Source organism: Neospora caninum, chromosome Ia, assembly GCF_000208865.1.
Source record: "Neospora caninum Liverpool complete genome, chromosome Ia".
NCBI lineage: Eukaryota > Apicomplexa > Conoidasida > Eucoccidiorida > Sarcocystidae > Neospora > Neospora caninum.
In genome coordinates this window covers 423,748-448,017 of record NC_018385.1, presented here as the reverse complement: position 1 = coordinate 448,017, position 24,270 = coordinate 423,748, and the positions used below count along the sequence as shown (strand labels likewise).

The following is a 24,270-nucleotide window of genomic DNA, read 5'->3' as shown; positions in this document are numbered from 1 at the left end:
CCTTTGTTTCAATCTGGAACTGCCAACCTTTTTTTTCGCGCCAGCAGAATGACTGCCATTTGTCATTTGCTTCTACACTGAAACTACCACGACGCATGCAAAGTTATCGCGCCCGCCTTTTTTTAACCTGCGAGTTGTGGCATAGGGAAGATCCTGCAGCCTCACAGGCGTTGGTAGAGACCCACTGTCCGCAGTAAGTGACAATCCCTCTGTGTGTAGGAAGATTCTTCTGTTTCTTCCGGGGTGAAACGTGGACGAGTGCAGACGGTTCATCCCTAACGAGTGAATCATCGCCGATAGCGGGACAATGCAACAACCTTTGTCGTTGCAGACGTTCTCGAACGCGACGTAGTGCCTCCAGCTGTGCACGTCCTTGGCGTTTCGTGTCTTTTATGAGCAGATGCACGCTCCGTTGGTGCGAATTGCATTTCTGATTAATTCTTCCACGTATGTCGCTGTTTTTCTTGTTCGTTTGACGAGGGTCACACCTTTAGTTGGGGGTTGTTTCAAGGCAGCTTTCCTTTGATGAATCGCTTCGCAAGGCGTCTGTGACTGCTTTCAGTAGGTCTACAAACGAGCTTGTCGTAGTCAGTGGACCAGGACACGCAGTTGGTATTCGTGAACCACTCCACTTGTGCTGTCGTACGCGGGCGTCTCCAGAGCGGCTTCTTCATTTCTTAGCCGGGGGGAAATAGAAGATTTTGCTTCGTGGGTCGGTCTGTAGGCTGCGGTGCATTAGCTCGCCGGGGGGGCGGTCCGTCTTTTCCTGTGGCCTGAAATTTGAGTCGGATAGAGGGTGCCGGGAGCGGTCTGCCTCTGTCTCTCTGTTTAAGCGGAGAGAAGCGGCCACCTCAGTTTCGCGGGAAATACCCGCAGACACGACGCATCCTTCTTTTCGTCGCTCTACTGGAGGGCGGGGGGCCCCCGTCGGTTCCACGCACGGAGACGCTACTGTTTTTGAACATCCATTCAGGCACCCGTGCACAGCGTACGCCGTTGGCGCGTCGTGTTTCTGTCCTGTTGCATGGTATTTGCCTCGTCGTTCTCCCGTTGTTTGTCTCAGGTGAAGTGGCGTCGGCATAACCTGCCCGAGGGCCGCGTAAGATCCGGTCGCTTGCTCCCTCCGCAGTTGTCGCTCGCCGCCCGCCTGTTGTCCGCGATCCTGAATCTCGACATGGGAGGCACGCGCCGCTTCAGTCGCAGCCGCAGCCGGTCGCCGGCGCGCGGGGGGGCGCACCACCGAGGGGATCGAGAAGATCGACGAGGCCACGGAGGCGGGTCTTGGCAGACAGGCCGAAACAGGCACTTTGGGGCGAATGGCCGAGGCTCGAAGAACGCCGGGGACTTTGCGAACTCTCAGCAGCCGTTCTACGGGGGTGGAGATTATTCGCGGAGACATGGAGGCGGAAACAAATTTGGGAGATCTGCAGGGTATGGAGAGGCTGGGGGACGGGCAGACTACGAAAACAGGCAAGCAGGACGGGCCGTGATCTCCGAGGAAGAAGAACAAGAGAGGATGATGGCGGGCCCGATGATGAACTTCAAACAGTTTGTCATGACTCGGGTAGGCACACAGAAAAGAGGATACGCGGGGAGAGCACATAATCGAAAATAGCAAACCACCGGCACCGTGGAGCCTTTCTCGTCTTACCTTTCGAGGGGGAGGGGGGGGGGGGGTAATGTCACGCCAGGGAGCAGTGTCTGCATGCGCGCTTGCGTCTCAAGCGGATATACCCGGAACCACGTGCTCACGCTGCCTTTGTAGGGTTGGGACTTAACCCAGCTCCTGTCCAGGATTGACTCTGGCGATGGGAAGCGCGTACCGGAAGAGTGTGATTGCCGGGTAGCTCACGTGCGTGAGTCGGGCGTCTGCCAGCGCATGCTTCGTAGCCCGCTGGGAATCCCGTTCAGAGTCACAGCTGAATAGTGATGGAATTCATAGGGGGATTCACGTGTGGAGCTGTCGCTCTCGCGGGTTCCTCTCGGTGCCGGTGGCGGTAGACGAAGGTGGATCTTTTCAGGACTGTGGCAACTTCCAGTGTCTGCAGAGTGGAGTCGCTGCGAAGGTCATCAGGGATGTTTCCTTTCCCCCTGTAGTGTTTCTTACGTTCGCGTCTCTCCGTGGCCAGCAGCTATATTGAGGCTTTTGTGTTGAAATGACTGTGGCGCATCGTCTTGCAGCCAGACCACTGCACGCAGAAACAGCTGTCCCAGGACTATGAGAATTACGTCGAGCAGTATCGAGAGTACCACGCCAAGCTGTTCTTTTCAAACCACAACAAAAACGCGTTCATGAGGGAATTGTACCACCCGAATCTTGTTCGGCGCCAATTCGAGTTGCTGAAGGCTCGGGCGAAGAACGTCGCTCGGGTGTTTGTCGAGGTAACCTAAAATCACGTCACGTGTCTAGAACGCGTTTCCGGCCAGATCGCCTGAGTGCAGTGCGGCCATAAGCGTTGCTTGCTGGTTCGAAAGGCCAGTTCCTTTTTGCGACAGTGTGAGGAGCTTTTCCGTTTGCTCAAAAACACATGTGCCGCGGTGAGGACACATCGATTGAACTCAGCACAGGTCTGCCGTAAAGACACTTTCACTGGCTCTTGTTTGCGGTGGACCGGACGGAGGCGGATGCAGCCGCACGTTCGTCGCCCCGTTCTCGGCGAGGACAGTGTATGACGTACACTAAGTCGTTGGAGGCCTCGACCTTTCCATAGGCTTGATCCAGCACCGCGGCCACGCGCCCGTTGTGGTCAGGGTAAATTTTGGTCGCAGGTGCCCTCTTGTAGCCCTGCCGCGGAATCCCTCCATGCGGGTGTCGTGAACTCTCTGTCCCGGACTGACCGTGTGTCGCTTCGCAGAAGGTGCACAGAGGCTTCTTCGCTAATCTGTCGCTCGACGCAGACTATCCCGGACTCCGACAGTTTATTGAAGACAGCCCAGGCAAGTCTGCAGCGGCACCACAATTTCGGAAAGACGAAAACGATTGCTGTGAAGACACTCTGATGGGGGTTAGCAGAGCGTAGTTAGATAACTTGCTGGAGCTGTGGAATGCTAAGTGGAGAGCCTCTACAAAGCAGGCATTAAGAACATAGCAGTAAGGATAGACAGACCACTGCCCAATCATAAAGAACTTGGTTGTCTGTATTCCATAAGAGACACAATCCACTTCTAATGGGATAATTTCGACTCAAACTGAGGAGTCAGTCGCCCATGAGCGGTAGAAGGCAACAACGAGGAAGCATCGCCGACTCCCGAGGAGACCAGCTTGGAAGTCCCTTGTGATGGAATAAGAAACGGTTCTGTGTTTTTTCTTCTGCGAGGGACTGACAGAAAACGCGCAATGAGCTCGTCGAGGAATGGACGCGGCGCGAATTAGGACTACTTGAATCGACGTGGGGTGCCCTTGCTTGTTGCTTTTCTCTCCTTCAGATGGATCTCCACTCCTGTGGAACGACTGGCCAAATCAGCAGACCGTAGACGTGGAGCCGTCGGTTGCGTTCGAGATGGAAGAAGAAAATGGAGAAGACGAAGAGATGGAAGATGAAGAAGGAAAGCCCAAGCCGCGATCGCGCCGAACTGAATATCCCCAGCCGCCCTATTTGCTCCTTCCTACGACCGGGTGTCTCATGATCCGGGATGTTGATCCTGCAATCTCCAAGTTTGATATTCACGATGAGTTAGCTGTGAGTAACTTTTCATAAACTGCGCGTACTACTTGGACAGTGCTCGTTTATCGCCCACTTTGCCTCTGGCGTCTGTCTCTCAATTTGCGAGTTCCTGCCGTGGTGTTGCCCCGACACTTGCGTGGCCCTCGCAAAGTTTTATGATTCGCAAGTCAGGCCCTCAACCCATTTAGTCATTGCCTGATGCAGCTTGTCCCCTGTCGGTGTGTTACAGAAGAAAGGAGCGATCTATGTTGGAATGGCTGAGGGAGGCAGCCCCGTGGAAGCAAGGACGGCTTTTGTACTGTTCCCTGATGAGGAGACAAAACAAGCAGCCGTGGAGAGCATTCCCGATATGACGTAGGTTGGTGGTTTGCAGGAGACTGCCGCCCGTGTCAGGATCTCAGCCGAAATACTGGATTGCGGCATCCGCCGCGCTCTCTTTCCACTTGTTTTCCGCGCACGTCGTCTCTCGCGAGAAGAGGGGCAAATATGCACACCCTGTGTGACTGGTAGATGTCGTGCACGTGGCAGAGAGCCGGGAACGAGGAAATGAGCGCCGTGGTGTGCCCGCATACGGTTGAAGGCGGAATCATTTGAGAGCGTGTACTGTGGGACAACTATTCGGCGGACGTCTTCCAAATTCCTGTTGGTATTCACTCGCAATGTTACGACGCACGTGTTCTTCGATTGTGCTATAGGATCAAGGTGACGAAGCCGATGATTACAATCACACAAAGTGGCGATGAGCAGGAGACTCTGAAGGTTATTTCTTTGACACTGTCGGAGCCCCCTAAGCCGACTGCGTGCGATGTGTCTGTCGCGCCGCCAGCTGTTTGTACACCACACCGCATTCAGAAGGATCTAGACATTTCTAGGAGTCTCATCCTTCACCTTGGTGAGTACTGCTTGGCGCCTATTCTGGACGTCTCGCGCCCTTTGAGTTCGACCGCTTTTGCCGTGCGTCCGAATTTGCATCATAGGTGACCGGACTGGCCCTTGAAAGCACTTTGGGGCGATTCTGTGCCGTGCCTGACTTTAGGCGCTTACCGTGGACCTCTTTCGTTCGGTGGGCGAAGCAGCTTGCACGCATCCCCTCCTGGTCGATTTGTCTTTTTTTTTGACGAGTGAATTTCTTCGTTGACCGGCCGCACTGTTGCTCCTCCTTTTTGACAGACGAGCAACTGGGAGTCTGGGACGACGCGGAGACGAACCCGTTTTTGTCTTCCCTGTCTGAAGATATGCACGAGAAACAGTAAGTGTCCGTTACCAGCGGTGCACCTTGCCTGTAAGAGAAGGCGTTCAGGGATGGGTCTCGTGGACAAGATCTGCCGGCGGAATATCAGCAGTGGACAAACGAACTTTTGTTACGTCTGCGTGTGTGTCGCAGGCGCCTTGACTTGCAAATCACCTACTTGCGTCACGTCCATTCGCTGTGTTACTACAGTGGCGAGGTGAGTGCCGGAGAATCCTTGGTGTTTCGGGGGAAGTGCGCTCTGTGACGTGCCTATGCCATTTTTACGTTGGGCGCAGTTCTCCACAAGACGTCGGAAGCTTGGCTGTCAGGGGGGGGGGGGCGATTGGCGTGGGAAACGCTCTGGGGGTTTGCAGAATAGATGTGTTTTGGTTGCTTCGTATCCAGACCGAGCGTCATAGGGAGGGGGGGGGTACAACCAAGGCACGAGGGGGCGCACGACCAAAGGCCCGGGGCTGTGCGGCCGTGGAGGATGTGTGAGAGAAAACGCCATCGGGTGTGCCCTTGGTCTTCGAAGCAGGCGGGGCGCAGGAAGAATTTTTCTCCCTATATGTGGTGCGTCCGGGTTTTGCAGTTGTGCAAGGATTCGGTGGAGTTGAACACAAAGTGCGGGGGAGCATTCCTCCGACCCCATATTCCTCCCTCTTTGCAGCACTACATTGAGAGCGCCTCGGGGGAATACGAGGATGAAGAAAGCGAGGATGAAGAGGATGCGTCTGTCTCGACAAATGGGACGAAAGGGCGGAAGCAGGGAGGCAAAGGTGGCAGCAGAGCCAGAAGCATAAACAGTACCGAAAATGACAGCGACGCTCCGCACACGCTCGAACACGACCATAATATGGAAGAAGGCGGTGGGAACGGGACAGTAGGAACCGGGAATCACGACGACACGCGCCGGTGCACGTCAAGATCTCAGCGTCGATGGATAAGACAGCTGGATAGCCGTCTCGAAGGACTGCTAAACACAACCAAACAGCTAGGTGCTCTTCTCCCCGCGGCTATTGACGAAGAAACTCCGGTGATCAATATGAAGTGGACAGCTTTCTGCCACGAGGTTAGTCAAGACCCGTGGGTCTCGTGCAGGAGAGTTTCAGCGGAGCAACGGGGTACCGTGACAGGAAGCTAAATGAACACGCGGGCTTGTTCCTCTAGAAAGACTGTTCTCAATGATGACGCCGTTGTCTCTCCGCGAAGCTGCGACGTGTCCGGTGTATCTTTTGTGGGAGTTGCGTCGTGGAAGTGCCCGTGTTTGTGGCAGTTTAGCTGGCTGGCGGGAGGCAGCGATCTGCGTTCATGGAGTTTGAAGGAACGCACATCGTCTGTCAACAGTAGCCTTGCAGAGCGGAAGGTGTAAAGGCGGGGGTTTGAGACCGCGTTCACATAAGACGCATTGCTGGTACCGCGCAGATCCGTGGCATCCCAGTAACTGAGCACAAACCCCTGGTTCGCCCCTCCCGTGATTGTGCTTTTCGCTGCAGAAAGTGTTTGAAGACGACGAACACAAACATCGCTGCCGCCTGTGCAACAAACCATTCAAGGCGCCCGTATTCGTCTTCAAGCACCTTCGCAAGAAGCACGAAGAGGAGTTGGATCTTATCATTGATAAGGTGCGTCCTTCCTGTCCTTCCTGTAGCGTCGTCTGCAGCCTGTATTGAAGCACATAGTTTGAGTACCGAATGCAAAGAAACCGTCCATCCCGCAGTGCAGTCACTGCTCGTCAGAGTTTTCGCGCGTGGTGACGCGGAAACCAACTTGCTGCACTGTACACGTCCACCCGCTTCTCGTGTGCATGCGACGTGTGGGAGGCAACTGGGTTTCCTTCGTCACCAAGACATGCAAACAGGGAAATTGACAACGGGGGATGGGTTTAGTTTCGGGGATCCTCTGTGCGGCCACGACGTAAGAGCTATTTCACACTAGTTCGTGCAGTTGTCACTGGACATCTGACGCGTGCAGGGGTGCACGCGTTTTGCCACAGTGGCGGTTTTGTTCGTGTGAAGCTCATGCTTCTGCACGAGTCTCTGTCTGTGTTCAGTACGCAAGTATTATCATGAAGGATCTCTACATGAAGGACCCAAACAAACCTATCGTGTTGCCTCGGGAGTCGTCGAGGAACAGCGTGGGAGACGATGGGGCACCCTACCAGCGGCGCTCTGATGTGCCTTTTGCGTGGTCATCCGGCTCCGCAGTCCACAGTTCAGCAGCGATGGCCTCAGGTTCGGGCACTGTGGCTGCGGGGTATTCTGTCGTCAGTCCCTACGGCATGGTCGTGGTCCCGGCGCCTCTTGCTGGAGGTGAGTTTGCTTAACTCAAGGGCGAAACGCGTGATAGGATGCGAGTAGTTGCTCACGGTTCTTAAACAGAGCACTGTAGCAAGTTATGTCCCCAGAGACGCTACGAAGAGTTCTTTGGTCCCCGAGACAGGAATCCCAGTATCGTTGCAGGCTCCACTGGCTCGTGTTTCCCTACCTCCATAGGGGGGCACAATTCTTTAAGCCAGTGACTTGTCACTGTTTTCGCAGGCGCGGTGTATGCGGTGCCGGCCGGGAGAGGCGCTGCCCATTCCGGGGGCGTGATGCTACCGCCGCCTCCACCTCCGCAGTATTACTCTGGCGGTAAGCCTGCTGCACGCCTGGTGCGCCTATGTCGTTGCTTCCACTCGGTGAAATTGATAGACCGCCGGCGGTTCACGAAATGTAGGGTGTGACGAAACCAGCGCGATCCCGCGCGTGCTAGTGGAGATGTGGGCGATCGAGCTGCGTAGTTACGACACTGACGAACGGTACGCGGTCGCCATCCCCGGCTGGCCAGCAAGGTTTTTTGGGGTCCCTTTTGTGGGCAGCTCGCCGGCACAGTCAGTGCCCCTCGGGTTTTTCGGGCTTCTGTCGGGTTTCGTTTTGCCTTAGATTGCGATTGCCGCAGGTAACTGTCATCGTCAAGTCGCCGAGATGAACTCGCCCCACGTGTCAGTGCATCGCGCAAGATTGGAGTTCTCTCATGGTTCGTCAATCGCATTAGTGTGGCTCCGCTTCGAGACTCCTGGTGCGCTGTCTGTGGGTCTCAGATTTAGAGCCATAAATATATTTCTTCTCTATCGTTGTTGCAGGTGGAGGACCGCTGGCAGGTCCAGTGTACGGCAATGCCGGCGGCCATAACAGGCGGCGGCCGGACTGGGATGCGCCGGAGCCACTGCCGTCTCCCACTTTCGGCTCTCAGGTATGGTGGGACCGGTAGCGTCAGCGTTGCGGTGGCTGCCTATTCTCGTCTGCTATCTTTTTCGGCGACCAGCTGACCACATGGTCCTTCCCTGTTTTTGCCGCCTGTTGTACTCGTCTGTCACTGTGAAAGCCAGATTTTCTCCTATGTGAGGTGGCTTGCTCCTGAACAAACTTGAACGTCTGCATCCCTTATGGCCAAGCGGCAAAAGCTGGATTGCGAGACTGGGGTTGTGTGCGTCGTGCTTCTGCGCAGGCAAAAGCAGGAGGATCTCGGGCGTTGGCAAGCTATGATGATCTTTGATGGCCTGTGGAAAACGAAGCAGTGCTGGCCCCTTACGCTGGAGACGGCCACGTGTCTTTGCCTGCCATCTCCATTACGTAGGTGCGGGCCACAAAGCGGCTGTAACCGGTTGCCTTTTGGGACTAAGTTAAGCTTTCGGGGGCCCGGGGGGAGACCGCCCCAAAAAGACCATGGACAGCTACAACTACGTCTGAAGAAAAGCAACCGAAACGCTCTTTGAGCCCAGCACGAAAACGGCCGTCGGTGAAGAGAGAATTCGCCACATACTGATGAGATGAGTGGGGCTAGGTGACAGTTGAGATGGGTGACGTCGTGGCAGTTTCTCTCGTGTGTTGACTCTTGGAGGGACTGTGACAACCCCACGTGCGCGCGAACTTTGCTTGCATATTTCGAGGCTGATAGGGTTTCGGCAGTGCCCGCCCCGTAACAGTTCGAAGCTTAATTTGCATCGCTCGTGGCAGCTGTTAGGCGACGTGCGCTGTCGTTCTCCCAAGGGTGGTCTGTGAGCCACAAGGCAAATGACGCATGCCTACAGTCCGAAGAAGCACGAAGGCCAGCGGAGGGCTCCACGGTTTGTTGGCATCCTGTGACCGACAGTTCCGGGGCACTTCGCGTGCACACACTGATCATTCTGTTCAACATTTTGACACGTTCAGAATACTTTTCAAATGTTTCTTGCACACTAGCGGAGGAAAATCTCCCTTTCAAGCTTGCATAGCCCAGGGATGCTTTTGTAGTTAGAAACTCAGCGGGTTCGTTGAACGCAGCGCAATTGAGAAACCTTGGCACTCTGTCTGCGCGGCTGCCCGCTGCATATATTCCGGCAAACCGTATGACGCCCCATGGCGTCGCAAGAACAAAGGTTGCATCCATCAAATGTCTGGACACAGCCAGACGGACAGTCGGGCACGATGACTTCCTGCGGCGGACGACCTGATTGCAATCAAGACACGCATTGCACGTCACGTATGAGGGTAGACTGAAAGATTCTGACAGGCTCTTGTTGGATACATCCGTGCGTGCTCTCTCTGGTCATGTCCGATACTGACCTGGCATCGTCAGGCCGTGCAGTGGTGTGGTATCGTTCATCGTAGGGGTAAATGCTTTTTTGAAGTTCTAGAGTGTTTACCTCAATTCTCGTTTCACTCTTGGATTTCTTCTTATATCGACAGGGCTAGTTTTTTTTTCTACGGTGTAATCCCACACAGCCCTCGCTCGGCGCGTCGCCACGAGTGTGAGGACGTTGCTTGGCGGCGTCCTTCCGGTTGCCTAAATATTGCAGTTCACTTGGCCAACATGACGCCGTGCAACCTACAGCCGGAAGATGACTTGAAGACACTGATGGCGAAGTAATACGATGTATGCACAAGTTTCGTGTCATGCTCTCGATGCGATTTTGCTGTTGTATGTTGGACGGCGTCAAGTAGCTACTGTGTTGTTACTGCTGAACGAATATCCTTACTTTTCAAGCACGTGGGAGCGGAGACAATTTTAGCGCACCATCGGTACCTGCAAATTGCGCCTTCATCTGTACACCTGCAACTCGTGCATCCATCAAAATATATTTCGCAGTCAGAAGGACACATAGCGGGAGGTCCCCCATATACGTCACCGACATTGCTGCTCCCTGATTGCGGTGCAGTTTCCCTGCCAGCAGGCGATCCAGTGCCTATCAGTGGCACTGGAGGTTGACCAGATGTAAAGCTCGCAACCTGCTGCGCGGACGGCGGCATGAAAAAGCCACCAGCTGTTCCTGCTTGAGACTGGCCACTACCGGCAGGAATGGCCACGCCGCTTGACTGAACGATTTCTCTGGCGATCACTGCTGCCATTGCATCCCTTAACGCTGCGTTCCCCGCCACACCCACGAGCTGCTCTTGGTAGCTGGACAGCATGGCAGCCGATATGGGGGGAGCCATGGAAGCTCCCTGACTAGATGTAGGAGATTCGGGGGTGCTGCTAGCTTCTTGACCGCCTTGGGCATGTTGACTACCATATGTCTGCCGACTTTCGTCAGTTCCCTGATGCTTTCCGTCATCTGTTCCATCTTTATGAACGGCTTCCGTTGGGGGGTGGGTGGAACCGCCAGATACCATTCTGATTGCTGACTCAACCGCTGCCTTCGCAGCGGCTTCCATAGCCACTCTTGTAGCTGCCTCAATTGCAATTCTGGTAACTTCACCAATCGGGGACAGAGAATTACGGAGTGCGTCCTCAATGAGTGAGGGAACTGCAGACTGCTCCGAGCCGTCGCCTTCAAGGTTGTCGTCCGCATGTTGTTTGCCTTCTCTGGAAAAGGGGACATGAGAACTCTTGTGCCCCCCCTCTGCGGCAATAGGTTCTGTCGAGTTATGCCTCCTACCATCACGAGACCCTTTATCATCGTGATCCTCAACAGCCTCGCTTTCACCTCTCCGAGTTCGCTTGTGCTTTTCGCTGTCTGTATCTCTCGTCCCGCCAGACGTTCCTGTATCTTCTTCTTGTCTTGAGGTTGTTGTTGACGTGTCCGATGGGGCCTCTGAGCCGTCCTCTCCATAATCATGCGAATTTTGGTCGCTGTCCTTTTCCTCCGAACCGGTCGACTGGTCTCCCCTTTTCCGTGGCTTTGTGCCGTCGTCCCACAGCCCGTATGGATTCGAACGGAGAATGGCGGGCGTAGACGCGAACAGTGCAGGAAGACTTTTGGCTTCTCGTTTATCCATTAAGCAGCAACTCGAACCGCCCGGGCCTGGCGCAGATTCCGCTGCGCTATCCTCTTCATGAGTTGAATCCCCGACCACTAGAACCGGTTTCGCCCCGTATGCAAAAGCCCCTAGTACGCAATAAGAGGAACAAATAACCTCCCCAGAGAAGCATCCACACAGAAGGCAGCCTTGCCTCCACAGCACACACGGCGGATTGTCCGTGTGGCTGTCCTGCTGTTGCCTGCTGCGGCCCCGGAAGCTCCTCTCTGTTGGAGTTACAGGGGACGACTGGTTCATGCGTTGGGCTTTGTTAAGAAAGTCGTAAGCCTCATCATCGAAGGGACATGCGTCGAGTTCGACGACGTCTGCATCCGGTATGGAAGCTTTGCCGGCACACCTTCTCGCTACTACTGCAGCACCTTTTTGATTGCGCCTCTTCCGGGCGGACTTGAGTAATTCTAATTCGTGTAGAGCCTGACTTTTCCCCTGTTCTGGTGGTCCCCCGTTCTCAACCAATCCCCTGTCTTGTTCCGTCTTCGACGACTGGCCTCCTCCAGTCAGCTGTAAAGCAGCTGAGTTCTCAGGATGAGCGCTCTTCTCTTCGGGTGATTGGGGTGGCACAACAGCCGCTTCACGGTTCCACAGAAATTGTCTTAAACCCTGTAAGAGGCCTTGTATTAATGCAGCACTCGATAACAGTTGCTGCTGTGAGGGTACGTCTTTTGGTTTGTTGTTGTTGAGCTCCCCTCGATTCTCGTTTGGCTCGGTTGTCCGAGCTGCCTCTTGTGCGCCCTCCGTATTCATTTCATTATCGCGGAGGCTGGGTATGCTATCTTGCACAGTTTCTCCAGGTTTCTGTGCTACCTGGTTCTCCGTGCCCTTCGGGATGCCGATATCCTGCTGTGGTTTTTCTTCGTCCTGCACTCCTCTTTTCGGATCCTCTGACTGTGCCATATGCTCCTGCCCTGGACGACCGTTATCCGTAGAAGGACGTGTCTTCTTTTTTATCCTAGGCAGAGGAATAGTCTTCATTGAGTTTCCATCTTCGGAGTTAGATATGGGAATATCACCTTCATTTGTTGCATTCTCAGTCATAGAAACCGGGTCGCTGGGGATCCGGGTAGTGTTCAACATTTCTCGAGGAAGGATCTGGATTGTGGCATTCTTTTCATCCGTTGGCAACAAGTGTGTGTTATTACGAAGCCACTCAGCAGCAGTCCTCTCCAACAACAAAAGCTGGCTCATGGGGCTCGCGTGGCCATTAGACCCCTCACTTTCCTGAAGGTTTCGGTTCGATTCCTGCACTCCTTCCAGTAGCGTCGTGTTACGAGACGGCGCCAAATCACTTGCGCGAAACGATCCTGCAGGCACAAGCACGTAGATTCACGCCAAAGACTGCGTGAGAGTCTGAATCTGCAGCCACTGATCCCGGCTTCCCTGTTCCCGGGAATCGTCGGCGCAGTTCATCGGCTACTCTGTGATTCTGGCTGAAAACGGAACCCATCATCAGACGACCGAGTTTCCGGGATGTGTTCCCGTAAGGTTGCAGTACATACATAAACTACGCGCATCGCAGAAGGATGCTCACCACTGGCTAAGCGAAAGCGCACCATGCTAGACAGATCCACACGAGCCACCTCGCCTTAATCGTCAATACCCTCGACCAGTCAAGTTCTGTCGCTGAAATACGGAACTACATTGGGGTAGACGAGTTTCTCAGCAGAGTTACTAGTTTACCCTGTGCACTAAGTGAAGAATTCGTGGCCGTTGATGTTCTGTGTACAGTGTGACGAGGCAAGTTGAGGTCGTAGTGAGTCGCAGCCTCAAGGTGCGGCAGCCGAACCAGCAGAGGTAAAAAAAGGAACAACAGATTTAAAAAACTAAGCATCGTCATCATTCACAAGCACGCATGGTATAGAAAGGGGCAATTGAGAAAAAAGTAGTCCTCCCTTATAGACAGGAAAAGGTTTAGGAACGCAGTCCGCGAATGAAGCTAGTCGGGCAACCGAAGCATCAACAAACGAAGCGCAAACAGAAGCAGCAGATAGTAAATTTCTTTGTCTCAATAGAATAACCCAGCAAGAATTTCAAACCCAATTTACAGTGCTGCTGACCTGAGGGAGGATCGGATGGGGTCAATACTTCACCAATCTCCCCTAGCGGCATTCATCCTACAGCCCGAGCAGATTCGGCACGCGCGAGCAGAATCTACATCCACGAAGACAAGGCTTTCCCACTTCAGGACAGACTGAGTGCAACTGCAGCTTGGATCTACTAAGCACGTGGGAGACGGTCAATTCCTTCCGCCGGCAACCAGTTTGCGTACCCACTAAATTGAAAAGTCAATAGTGTCGCAACACATCGATGGACGCAGCGACGCTTCCGATTTACCACAGTAGGATGTCTTCGTTAGACGCCTACCAGCAATCTCAGATGATTCCCCACGGCCACGTGCAGGACAAAAGAGTCTCAGCGTAAATACCAGTTGACACGAGAACTCCGAGAAGGAATGCAGGTGGAACTGGCGGGTATCACTGCGACTTCCTACACTATCAGCCAGTTATGTGAGATAGCTGAAGACTCGGCGTTACAGACATGGTGACGTTGCCAAGAGGTCCACAAGTGCCACCACGGACCGTCGCCCCAGTTGGTGATAGTAGACATCTGCTTCATGTCTTTGATCACTAGCCACAATCAGACATCCTGCCATTTTCCAGCGATGTTGCAGACTGTCATTGCGTAAGTGTGTGCATCATCACAAGGTGACGCCGATTCTTGCTATATTCATATTGCTCGTGATGAGGTGCCGGCTGTTAGCATGGGAAGTGTGTCGTTGGAGCGTTTGGTCACTACGATTCAGCGTGGAAAGGCGAAAAGAGTTACGGTAATGCGTGCGCTTCATTAGATCCCGCGGTATGCTCATGATTTTTCTCTCGCCTGTCCGTGGTAGCACGGCGGCTAGTTGGGTTTCAATCCTTCAGTCGCGTCTGACTATTTTTGGTCGTGTAATGCGACTGGCCAACTGTTGTCCATGCGAGGAAACTTGACCCTGATGTTGACAGCGCGTAGCAACCATTGCAATATTATACTGTGACGTCACCGAGCGTCAAACGGATCTGTCGCTCTATCCCTCCTGTCACAGTCACCATGCTTGCCGCCTTCTGTAAATGCGTTTCCGGCCAACGATCGCGCGCTGGCCCCAGAAGCCGCTACGACTTTCGCTGTCTTCTGCGTTATGGCGTGCCCGTTCTGAGCGAAGGAGGGTCCTGATACATTTGGAAATCCACCTGATGGCCGCAGTGGTGGCCCCCGCTTAACCCTATAGTCAGTAATCGCCGTCGTTGGGCGTCGCGGGGTCATACCACTAGGTAGCTGATGAAACCTGTCATGTAGAGAACAAAAGTAAAGGTTGGTGCGTTGTCACGACTGTTCGAATCGATCAGAACGTCTGCCTTCTTGATTAGACTTCGGCGGCTCTACCCTTTAGCTGCAATACACAATGTGCGTTTTGAGTACGTCGTGACCATATTTTTACACCATCTCCAGCTCGACCTAATTTCAAAGTTTCAACAAATAAATCAGGCCGTACAAACACTGACCCTTCATACACAAAAAACACGGATGGAAGTCTGCAAAACAATCCTGTAACTTCGGATTCATGGTCGCTCCTCGATGAAGCTCACAGATCACACATCAATTGTACGGATGCGAGGCTTTCGCCTGACACCTACATATTGCTCGCTAACGAATCAGAGAAGAACCCTCGAGTATGAATTTGCAAAGCGAACTATTGGGACGGGGAGCTTTCTCAATTAACTAAAGCTGATACTTTTATTCCTTTAGAGAGAGGACATCCACGTGCAGTAGGTTACGCGTCTCGACCTCGGGGTACCATATCAAGTTACGAAATAAAAGGAAAGTAACTATGCTTATTATCTAAAGGAAGACGACAGTGGTCGATGCAAGGCAATCACAGAGAAGAGGAAAAATTTTCAGATGACGCACTCGAGAATTTTGTCCTCCTGGAATCGGACCAGGACTCAGAGAAATTTCAGGCGGAGCACCCCTCCAGCGTTACTTTCTTATACAAGGCGACACTATGATCAGGTTCGGTGGCACGTTTCGGGGAACAATGCACAATGCCGCAAGCATCGCTCCATTAACGATACAAATAAGCGTCAAAACCACGCGCACACCATTGCACCCGGTGTCCACATACGGGCCCACCAGCAGTGAGTGGACAAGACATGCGCGTGCAAGGCGGGAGATGGATAACCCTGAACTGTGCCTCTGGGCACATATAAAGACCTGCATCCACGTCACCATCGGTAAACAAAAAACTACTGCACGGCGGCCGGGTGCGATATATGCCAGAGCACTGATTCATTTCATTGCACAGTCGCTGTTTTGACCCACGAGAAATGTCCAGGACCGTGGCACGGTGAAAGGACAGTTAACATCCATCTCTACGCAAGAGCAGTCACAAACATGCAGTATCAAATTTCGTCGCATTCCTTTAGTAGCGAAAGGTTGAAGCGCTGTACTTGTACTGTATAAGGTAGCTCATGCGATGCCATGAACGGCACGACTCCTTCGTTTTGATGGTTAGGAAACGTAAAGATGGAAGGAACCTGCCAGGAAAACATGCAAGACAAAATGTGTACGATCGAATTGGCGTTGGTAGCTACCAATGATTACCTCGATTTGGTGTGCACATGCAAGGCCGACATGATAGAAACACAACAAACGCGTAAACCAGTTCCGCAAATCGGTACGAATAGCGCATGGATATCTACGAGTATGGCTCCTCGGTGAGGATCAGAACCTGCACGGACCGTTTGAGGCGTGGGTTTGATGAGGGCGCACTCAACGTTGTCCTCCAGCGCTGCGAAGACACAGAAACAGAAGAGAACAACTTGTCAAAATAGACACAACACACCAGACGCTGACAGTGTGTACCCGGCTGGGGCCTTACCACCTTAAAAAGTGAATGCGTGATAAAGACCATCAGCACACCCATCGTCTGCTGAAAAGATAGCGACCGCTTCCATACGAACAATGCACAGCACACTTACTTGCCGCCTCGAAGCCGAAAAAAGCCGCAGCATTGCCATCTGCGAACTTTCGAAGGTTGGAGATGCAGCCAAGCTCCGCGAATATGCTAGCCAAATACTGAAGGAATTTCACATGCATGCCATTGAGCAAAGCTTTGCACGCGCCTTGCACACCTGGAGCACTTGAGTGAGTGGAAGCTGGCACATCGTACCGTATCTACCTCAAATGAGACATCCGCTATCAATATTGTTGCCTGTATGTGGCAACGTCATCACCTTGTAAACGATCCCCGGTTCAGTTCCCAACGGCGCTTTACGAGTGGGGCGACTTATCAGCCTACGCTCGCGACTCATCGTCTGGCTGTATTTGCTGGCTTACAGCTAGGAGAAGCGGTTGCGTAAATACTCCTGCAGCTGGTGGAGACGTTTCCTTGGCAATTCTGCAAGTACAATAATGAGGCACTCCCATTCAGACGACCAGTCCACGGATACGGCTAGTTCTCACGAGGCGATGGAGGGCCGTATACGACGAACAGCCAGCGCGCTCTGCCGCGGCACAAAATGAATACAGTCCATGACCCATGTATATGACACGGCTTTGTCAAATGTTCATAGCAGAGGATATCATAGGAACTACCACTACCAAGCTGCTTTGCCCTCAAGACATCGCACAAAACACCTTGATGCTCTTCTGTTCCCGCCGGGACTAAATGCATTGCTGCCTGACCAACCTGTTTTCCCCGTAACGTCAGCCGTGGGTCCGGCCCTCCTACATTTGAGTGCATTTGGTCACCTGGGATGCGGCGCTGAATCGGAGCCCAGAAAAAAGTGTCTGTCCCCTTCCCGAATGACCTGCAATCGCACCCAGACGGATCGGCGAAAGATGATGCCAGTCCATTGCGCTCTGTAGGAGCTCCATTAATAACTCGCCCGACAATCTCTACCCGCCTTGGCATACCTGCTACTGTAATTAATATCGAAAAGAGCACCGCAGAGAACTACACAAAAACGCGATTCGACACATTTTGCGGTCTAGACATTACTAACAAACGGTTTGCGTCTCTATGCGCTCAGATACCCTGTCCACGTTCTGGGAGTGGCATTCAAGGCATCTGTCGACCGAGGGACTGATCCCGACGATGTAAGCTAGATTTACAGCTCAACGCCGGCACGTGCGAGAGGAACCGCCACCGAAGGTGTCTTTGCCCACCTGTCGGAGTGCCTCGCGGTCTTCCTTCATCTTCGCCAATGGTTTGCAGAAGTTGTGAGGTTTCTCAACTGTCTCTGCACAGCAGAGTCCTCTGTGAGCTCCAGCCTCCGTTGCCATTCTGATCGTCTCCTCCTTCATGACGTCATCAACCGTCAACTACAACGAATGTAGAGGAAATCGGCTAGGGAGAGTCACCTTTTATCGTGTGCGGCACTTCCGTGTTTGCCACATGACATCTTGGACATCGTATTTCCAGGCGTCTGAGGAATGAAAGCGAGGCACCATTACCCTCGTGTGGACGACCTCCCTCTCCACAGCAGCAGAGCCAGACACGACTGACGGTGTATACACTTCGGACCTGCTAGCTCACTGAGGCACCTTGTAGGGCACAGATATCGGTCCCCGAAAATGCGCACCCCAGACAGGTCACTCTCTCGGAAACTACTCTGAGGCTTACCATTAGGTGGTGCGGCGTTATGGTTGCACCCACGTTGGGAGGCATGCGCTTGACTGCTTGGATCGCCGCAGCCGTGGACACATGCTCGAGGACGATTTTCAGAGAAGGAAACTTTGAATGGACCTTCGAGGCACACACAAACGCCCCGCAGACCAGTGACGAGAGACAGGACACGTTCGCTCCACACTACCGAAGAGACCGCTGGGTTGTTGCGCCTCCTGAAAAAAACGGCAGAACCCAACTCAACGGCGTCAGTCAGACGACAGCTTCGTACGACTCGTGCGGCAGATGGTTTCGCGCCGCATGGAGGCTGCCGCCTCATCTCCCTTTCGCGGCTGTGGTGCAGAGACATCTAAAACGCCCGTACCTGCTGGAAAAAAGGCAGAAACGCCTCTTCTGCATCCAGAGGCGCAACTCCAGGTACCTCCCCGTGCAAATGGAGTGTAAGACCGAGCTCTTCGATGGCCTCAAAGAGTGCGTAGTACTGCTCGTAGCTCTGTTCAGAAACACCCACACCTACGCAGCGCACTCCGCGTTTCGCCACTCAGGACTCAGGACGCACTCGAATCTTCTCACGCCGTTACACCGCTGATGCGTGACCTATGCAGGAGCACGCGTGCGCGAATCACATGGCCACAGATGTGACAACTGTGAGGCTGCTCAACGACAGTCGACGATGTTTACACAGAGAACGGCTCGGTGACCCACACAAGCAACGGGCAAAGCGGGAGGCCTCTTGGTTCCGTACCGTAGACTAAACTGTAGCGCAAAGCACACAACGGCTGTTCACTTGACTGCTGATCGCACGTGACACAGAGCCCGTGCGGGCTCTCACCTCGACACCCTGATCCGAGTTTGTCGTCACTCCTTTAGGGTAGCTCTTGACCTGCGTGAACCATGCAAAAACGCTCATCGCACCTTGGTGGGGCGACATTTCCGATTCTCTGCTGCCCCAGCGTAGGCAGCGAAGTCGCATCTCACACGGTGCAGAGAATCAATGCGCTTGGCTCCGAATGCTCTCTGTAGAACTTCAAAAGTGTGTGCCCGAACAGAAAAGAATCACGCCGTCACCGGTGACTGTGCTGCCTATTGGCTGTGTCGACTGAGCAGACGGGTGTTCTAGCACGCAGTCGTCATCCGCCTTACTCCAACGACACGGCACGCCTTGGCGTTCCGCCGCAAGTCGTCGACCGATACTTCCGGAGAGAGAAACAGCGTCATCAGGTAGTCGACGCCGGGATCCTGAAGACGAGAGTCAACCAGGGGCCGCTTCAAAATGAGGGTGCTCTGCGGATCGGCAGCAAACTCATCCATTTGCCCCCGCTCCTACAACTGCAGACCTGACGCGAGGAACCGCCAGTGAGGTGCCGGGAGAGACGGACAGATAATCAGATTGCCGCAAAAATGGTGTCTCCCTGTGCAGACCGAGCTCCGCCCCATCAGACTCGTATCGTATCTGGTTCGGGGCTGGACGCCAGTTGCTGTGACTCCGTCCAAGGAGCCCTCCAGCTGAGCAAATCAAATTCCTCAGCAAAGCAGGCGGCTAAGATGGAAGGTGCCGGTGAGAGCACTGTCGGTGACGCTCCAGTCGCCTCCCCGTCAGCAACGTGCTTCCGTCGTGTCAGCGGCTCCCGGGCGTCGTTCCTCAAAACGCTCACCAACTTGACGAGTTTCTCTCTATATGCAGCGGCCTGGGCACATGTTGTGATGGGAGGGACGGTGTTGGGCATGACCAGGACCCGCCGGCTGAAAACCACATACAGGTGAGAGATATTCAAGGTGGATGATGAGGAGGAACTCGCTTTTTCATCGACGCAGCCAACTGCGTGTGGGTCCACATCAGGATATTGGCGTTGCAGCTGACGCGTCAGAGGAAGCAGTTTTCCCCCGGAGGTGGAACTTGAAGGATTTCCCCACTTTTTTGACCGGACCGTTCTGTATCTCTCCCCTCAAAACCGCTATTCCTGGCTCGACGCATGCTGGAACCTGGTTTCTGCTTGAGGGAAGGGGAGAAACGTCGCGGTCCACTTACCACCCTCCCGGTTTGATCATTGGAGTGACGAATTCGGCCATTTCACCTTGTCTGAGGTGCGCATGCATGTCACTAATGAGGGGCATCACCAGGGCTTTTGCCTTTGCCTGGTCGCAGCAGGAGTCGCTTGGCCCATTTTCTGTTCCTCCCCCATTCGTTGCCGTCTCCGTCGAAGAATCGTGTGCTGCCATGACTCTTTCTTGGCGCGGGGGAAACGGCCCGCTAGTCTCCAAGCCCGAAAATACGCACAACCCCTTTCTGCTCAGTCGAGGAGGACTGTGCGCTCCTTTAGACGCAAAGGAAAGTCGCCTGCTGACGATTTTTCTTCTGGAACGTCGACAGACAGGACGGTGGGGTTCAGCTGATTCCCGCTAGCCGAACCCTCTGTGGCGCAACTCGCCGGACTGAGGAAACCGAACTTCTAGAGTCAAAGGACCACAGAGCAGTTGCTACCGAGGGAACGAGGCCGATCCTCAGCTGAGATGAAAACCTGAACACAAAGCTGCCACATCGAACGAAGGCGAAACGCTTGCGTGGAGCCCCAATGTTCTCACGACGCCGTGCTCGTTTCTCCGCCAAGTACCGCTGATTCTTTGCATGGGGCTACATGCACCAGAACGGTCGGACACACGCCAGTGAAGACTTGAGGCGTTAACGTGCGCATCACGATAGAAAAATTCGTAAAATCAAGTTCTTCTTAAGACTTTTCGATCTGCCAGTAACTACGTGTACACCCTTTCTGTTCGGTACGAGTGTACAACCATTCCGCGAGACTGCATGCAACGACGAGGTCCACCACGCTGAGAGATCGGGGCTCGGCGTGTCTTGCACGACAGAAGAGACTGGCGGGGAAAAGGAAATGGGTACCACCGAGGAGACAGAGTCAAGTGTTGATATACATGAGTGTCGATATGGAGTTAACTTCCTGAATGCTCGCTTTCTGGGGGTGTACAGCTGAGGCGGTCATTGCCGGAGGTAGTTCGAAGAGAACGGGGCTCTCTGGGCCGCAGGAGATAAATTCACCTTTTTATGTTTCTTTCTTCTCCTTCTTGTCGCTGGCGCACTCTTTTTTTCATCTCTCTCCTGTGTGAGCTTAAAGAATGCGCTGTTTTCCGTTAAGTCGACGCCCCGTCATTTGTCGGACTTGGGCCACCCAGAGCGAACAACCCCTTGTCTCGTGCCTTTCAAATAGAACGTGACAGTCTCCGCGCGCACTTGGAAGTCTTTTTGAGGGGGACGCTTTTTTTCAGCCCTTTAAATTTCAGACCTCCGTGCCAAGAACCATGGTGTGGACGGTGCTCAGACGTCTGAGTACGGTTTACAGCCAAGGTGTCCCGCTTTTTCCTTCTCGTCTTCAAGTTCGGTCCGTCTTCTCCATCGGCAGATCGTCACACAAAACTTTTTCGTGATGCCTGCCGTCGGGTAACGCCGTGCTTGCCTCTGTTCTGTCTGTCGGAGGTCCCCTGTTCTTTTCCCACGCTATGGGCCGCAGTTCGGCCATTGCCTTCGCGGCCTCCGCCTTCTTCCTTTTTTGCCTTTCCGTCCCCGTTCGCACTTTGAGCGTCGCGAGAGTTCTCCTTGGAAGACCGTATAGATCACACCATGGAATGTCTTTTGCCTCCTGCATGCGCGGGCGCCGCAGACAAGACGGCGTCACGCGTTCTGCCAGGGACCGTCTGAGCTCCCCGCCTCTGTTTCTCTTGAAACACGCTTCGCGGGGGCATTCTGAATCAGACGGGAACCACTCGCCTCCTTGTTGGCTGCTTCCAGCGGTGTGCTCTCCCGTGTCTGGGTGCACTGCGACGCCTCCTGCAGCCTCAGCACGGGCTCTTTTTTCCCGTCGTGCTTCCACTTCTCTCTCAGCGTTCGAGGGCGGTTCGCAGTCCTCCTTTGGCTCGCGGAGACCGGTCCACGGGCTTTGCGGCGCTGGACAGCCGCCCCCTGGACCCCACTGTCTCCTGTTTCATCCACAAGTACCCGGACAAAACGACTCGCCGGCCGGCACGATGGACGGGACTCAGCGTCGTCCAGGAGGGCGAGCCACGTTTCTGTGGGCCACCAAGAAAGGAGGCGGCAGCACGAAGAATGGACGCGACAGTCAACCGAAATTCCTCGGTACGCTCCATGTCTGATCGAGCGAGGAAACGAGAAGGCGGCCTGATCGGCGAAACGGATACACGCTAGTTAGTGCTTGCGAATTCTGCTCGATGGCGTCGAGATCACTCGAGTGCGATGTCAAAAGCTGCACATCCCGGTTCATTGCTTAGCCGCGTTTTCCCCGCCCTCGCGCGACTCGTGTCTTCCCTGGAGACTCCTCCCACGAATTGGTAGCCACGCGCTCCGGGCGAGGGCGACTGCAGAGCGAAACGAGGAGACACGGTGCGCACAGACGGACTGTCGCGTTTGACATTGCGTTTGGATTTGCGTTCAGGCGTAAAGAAATTCGGCGGAGAATTCGTCCTGCCAGGACACATCCTCGTGCGGCAGCGTGGGACTAGATACAAAGCAGGCGACGGTAGGATTGCAGATGCGAACTGCTGGGTCGTCGATCTTTATCGACAGGCCGTTTCGGCTTTCAAAGAGGACCACGCTTGATATTTTGCACGGGATTTTGGCGAACGGGCTCCAGCGATTTCAACTTCACTTGTACTTCTCGTTGACAACCTTCCTGGAGAGCACTGTACACCCCTTTTTGTTGGACATGTTAACGTGTTTTTGCTCGGGTTGGCGTTGAGATTTCCTGTGAACCTTACCGCACACGGCGGATGCAGCGGCGCTCCGCCTCCGTGCTTCACAAGACTTGCCGTTTCTGTCGCTTGCTTGCTCGCAGGCGTGCGTTTATGCCGAGACGATTCCCTGACGGCCGTCCGGAGCGGGTTTGTCGATTTCCTGCCAGTGTACAAGTTTGAGTATCACTTCAAAAAACGGCGCTGGCTTAAAAGACACCGGAGACGCGTCCACGCCGGTTTCTTGGTTTCGGTCCTCGACAGCATGGAAGAATCGCGTAGCCACCAAAAACGACAGGAGTTGGTCCTTCTGCGCACTTTGTCTTCTTCCTGGATTGGCGGTCAGGCATTCAGTCCGTCTGTTCCTTCGTCAGAGCAGGCGCTGGTCCACAACGAGGGCCAGGAACCCGGGATCGGCGCACTGCCGGTCCACGAATTGATGCAGGAGGAAGGACAGCAACGACGCGACGTGGCGGGCTCCCCTCAGGCGTGCGTCACAGACGCGGTCGAAACCGACGAGCAGAGACAACCTGCGTTCAATCCACGGCTCCTGCCTGGAGCTGCACACATCTGAGGACGGACCCCAGCTGCGGCAGGCCGCTTCCTTTCCGTGTTCCTCTGGAGAAGGATTGTGGCCTCAGTGGTCGTCACTGAACCTCCGATTCGTTTTTCAACAGGAAGATTGTTTCACTGTGAAAAAAGGCGGAGTGCGCGCCCTCGTGCCTGCACGGGGAGAGGGGGAGCCCTGGAGCATGGTGTTCGGTTGGTTGCCCATCACAGCGACCTCGAGGCGTTTCAAGTGCTGTGTGAATGTTGGAGAGACAGCACGTGGATTCGCGTGCGGCACGCAAACGCGTGGTTTCTCTCTATGTGATACTCTGTAGGCCTTTAGACTTTTTTCAATCTCTCATTTTATTCTTAGCTACAACTAGAACGTGTCGAACCCGTTCCAAAGCAGCCAAGCTGCTGGGCGTGATAACTCCTCAGTGCTCGGAGTGAAGAAAATCGAATAGACGAGTTCTCTCCCTGACAATAGAGCCCACATTCCCTGAGGGACCCTCGGTGAACGGGGTTGCAAGTGCAGCGGAAGCAGTAGCAATCTCTGCACTGTGGCGGGAAGAGCTCAAACTGTAGACTGCCAACGACTTCGTCGCTCGAAGCCGCAACAGGCACCGTTCGGATGTACGTGAAGAGTTTGGCGCACCTTCGGACGGATACAGCCGAGTGTCACACAGTACGGCCTCGAGGCCAACACGCGTTTTCCAAGTAGACCGGCCACATGTGGTCCATCAGTTTACTAGAGAGCTAGAGTAGAATCTCTCAGTTGAAAACTATACGAAGTGCCGCAGAGAGGGAGAAAGAAGAAAGCCCTTTGCTGTCGCGACCTCTCGAGACACACAGCCTACGCCTAGCTTCCCCTTCCGATGGAGACGTTCTTCATCCGAACGTATCTCGAAGACGAACTTCACGTGGCCAACAGCAAACGGACACCCGCGTCGACTGGATAGGGGAGGCAGGAACTGTGATTGGCGAACCTCCGACACTCCGTTTCTCAAAATAGAGGAACTGCGCTCCGGATATCAACACCCCGCAGGAGGCGCTCACAAACCCAAGCTTGCGCGCAAACGGCTGGAGCTCCTGCATCCCGGGTGACACGGCCCGGACTGTCGCTGC

At 54.1% G+C, this 24,270-nt stretch overlaps 4 protein-coding genes across 4 annotated transcripts; 2 read left to right on the top strand and 2 right to left on the bottom strand.

The window, feature by feature from the left end:
- Nucleotides 1–400: 400 nt before the first annotated feature.
- NCLIV_000570 (conserved hypothetical protein) lies at nt 401–8,433 on the top strand (the record flags this gene model as incomplete). Its single annotated transcript, XM_003879545.1, has 14 exons — nt 401–415; nt 1,064–1,564; nt 2,182–2,382; nt 3,465–3,680; nt 3,895–4,019; nt 4,361–4,557; nt 4,836–4,914; nt 5,050–5,113; nt 5,489–5,968; nt 6,393–6,521; nt 6,950–7,208; nt 7,437–7,529; nt 8,021–8,130; nt 8,386–8,433. The coding sequence occupies 14 exons, from the start codon at nt 401–403 to the stop codon at nt 8,431–8,433; spliced, it is 2,517 nt and encodes an 838-aa protein (XP_003879594.1).
- Nucleotides 8,434–9,860: 1,427 nt separating this feature from the next.
- Nucleotides 9,861–12,362, bottom strand: NCLIV_000560 (conserved hypothetical protein; the record flags this gene model as incomplete). The annotated part of the gene is made up of 1 exon (XM_003879544.1): nt 9,861–12,362. One exon carries the CDS (start codon nt 12,360–12,362, stop codon nt 9,861–9,863), a length of 2,502 nt encoding a protein of 833 aa, XP_003879593.1.
- Nucleotides 12,363–15,722: 3,360 nt separating this feature from the next.
- Nucleotides 15,723–20,061, bottom strand: NCLIV_000550 (putative dihydroorotase protein; the record flags this gene model as incomplete). The annotated part of the gene is made up of 9 exons (XM_003879543.1): nt 15,723–15,748; nt 16,193–16,289; nt 17,382–17,537; nt 17,839–17,961; nt 18,206–18,334; nt 18,674–18,724; nt 18,985–19,080; nt 19,497–19,584; nt 19,871–20,061. 9 exons carry the CDS (start codon nt 20,059–20,061, stop codon nt 15,723–15,725), a joined length of 957 nt encoding a protein of 318 aa, XP_003879592.1.
- A 1,092-nt stretch (nt 20,062–21,153) lies between these two features.
- NCLIV_000540 (50s ribosomal protein L27, chloroplastic,related) lies at nt 21,154–23,170 on the top strand (the record flags this gene model as incomplete). Its single annotated transcript, XM_003879542.1, has 4 exons — nt 21,154–21,181; nt 21,734–21,985; nt 22,302–22,385; nt 22,701–23,170. 4 exons carry the CDS (start codon nt 21,154–21,156, stop codon nt 23,168–23,170), a joined length of 834 nt encoding a protein of 277 aa, XP_003879591.1.
- Between the last annotated feature and the right edge of the window lie 1,100 nt (nt 23,171–24,270).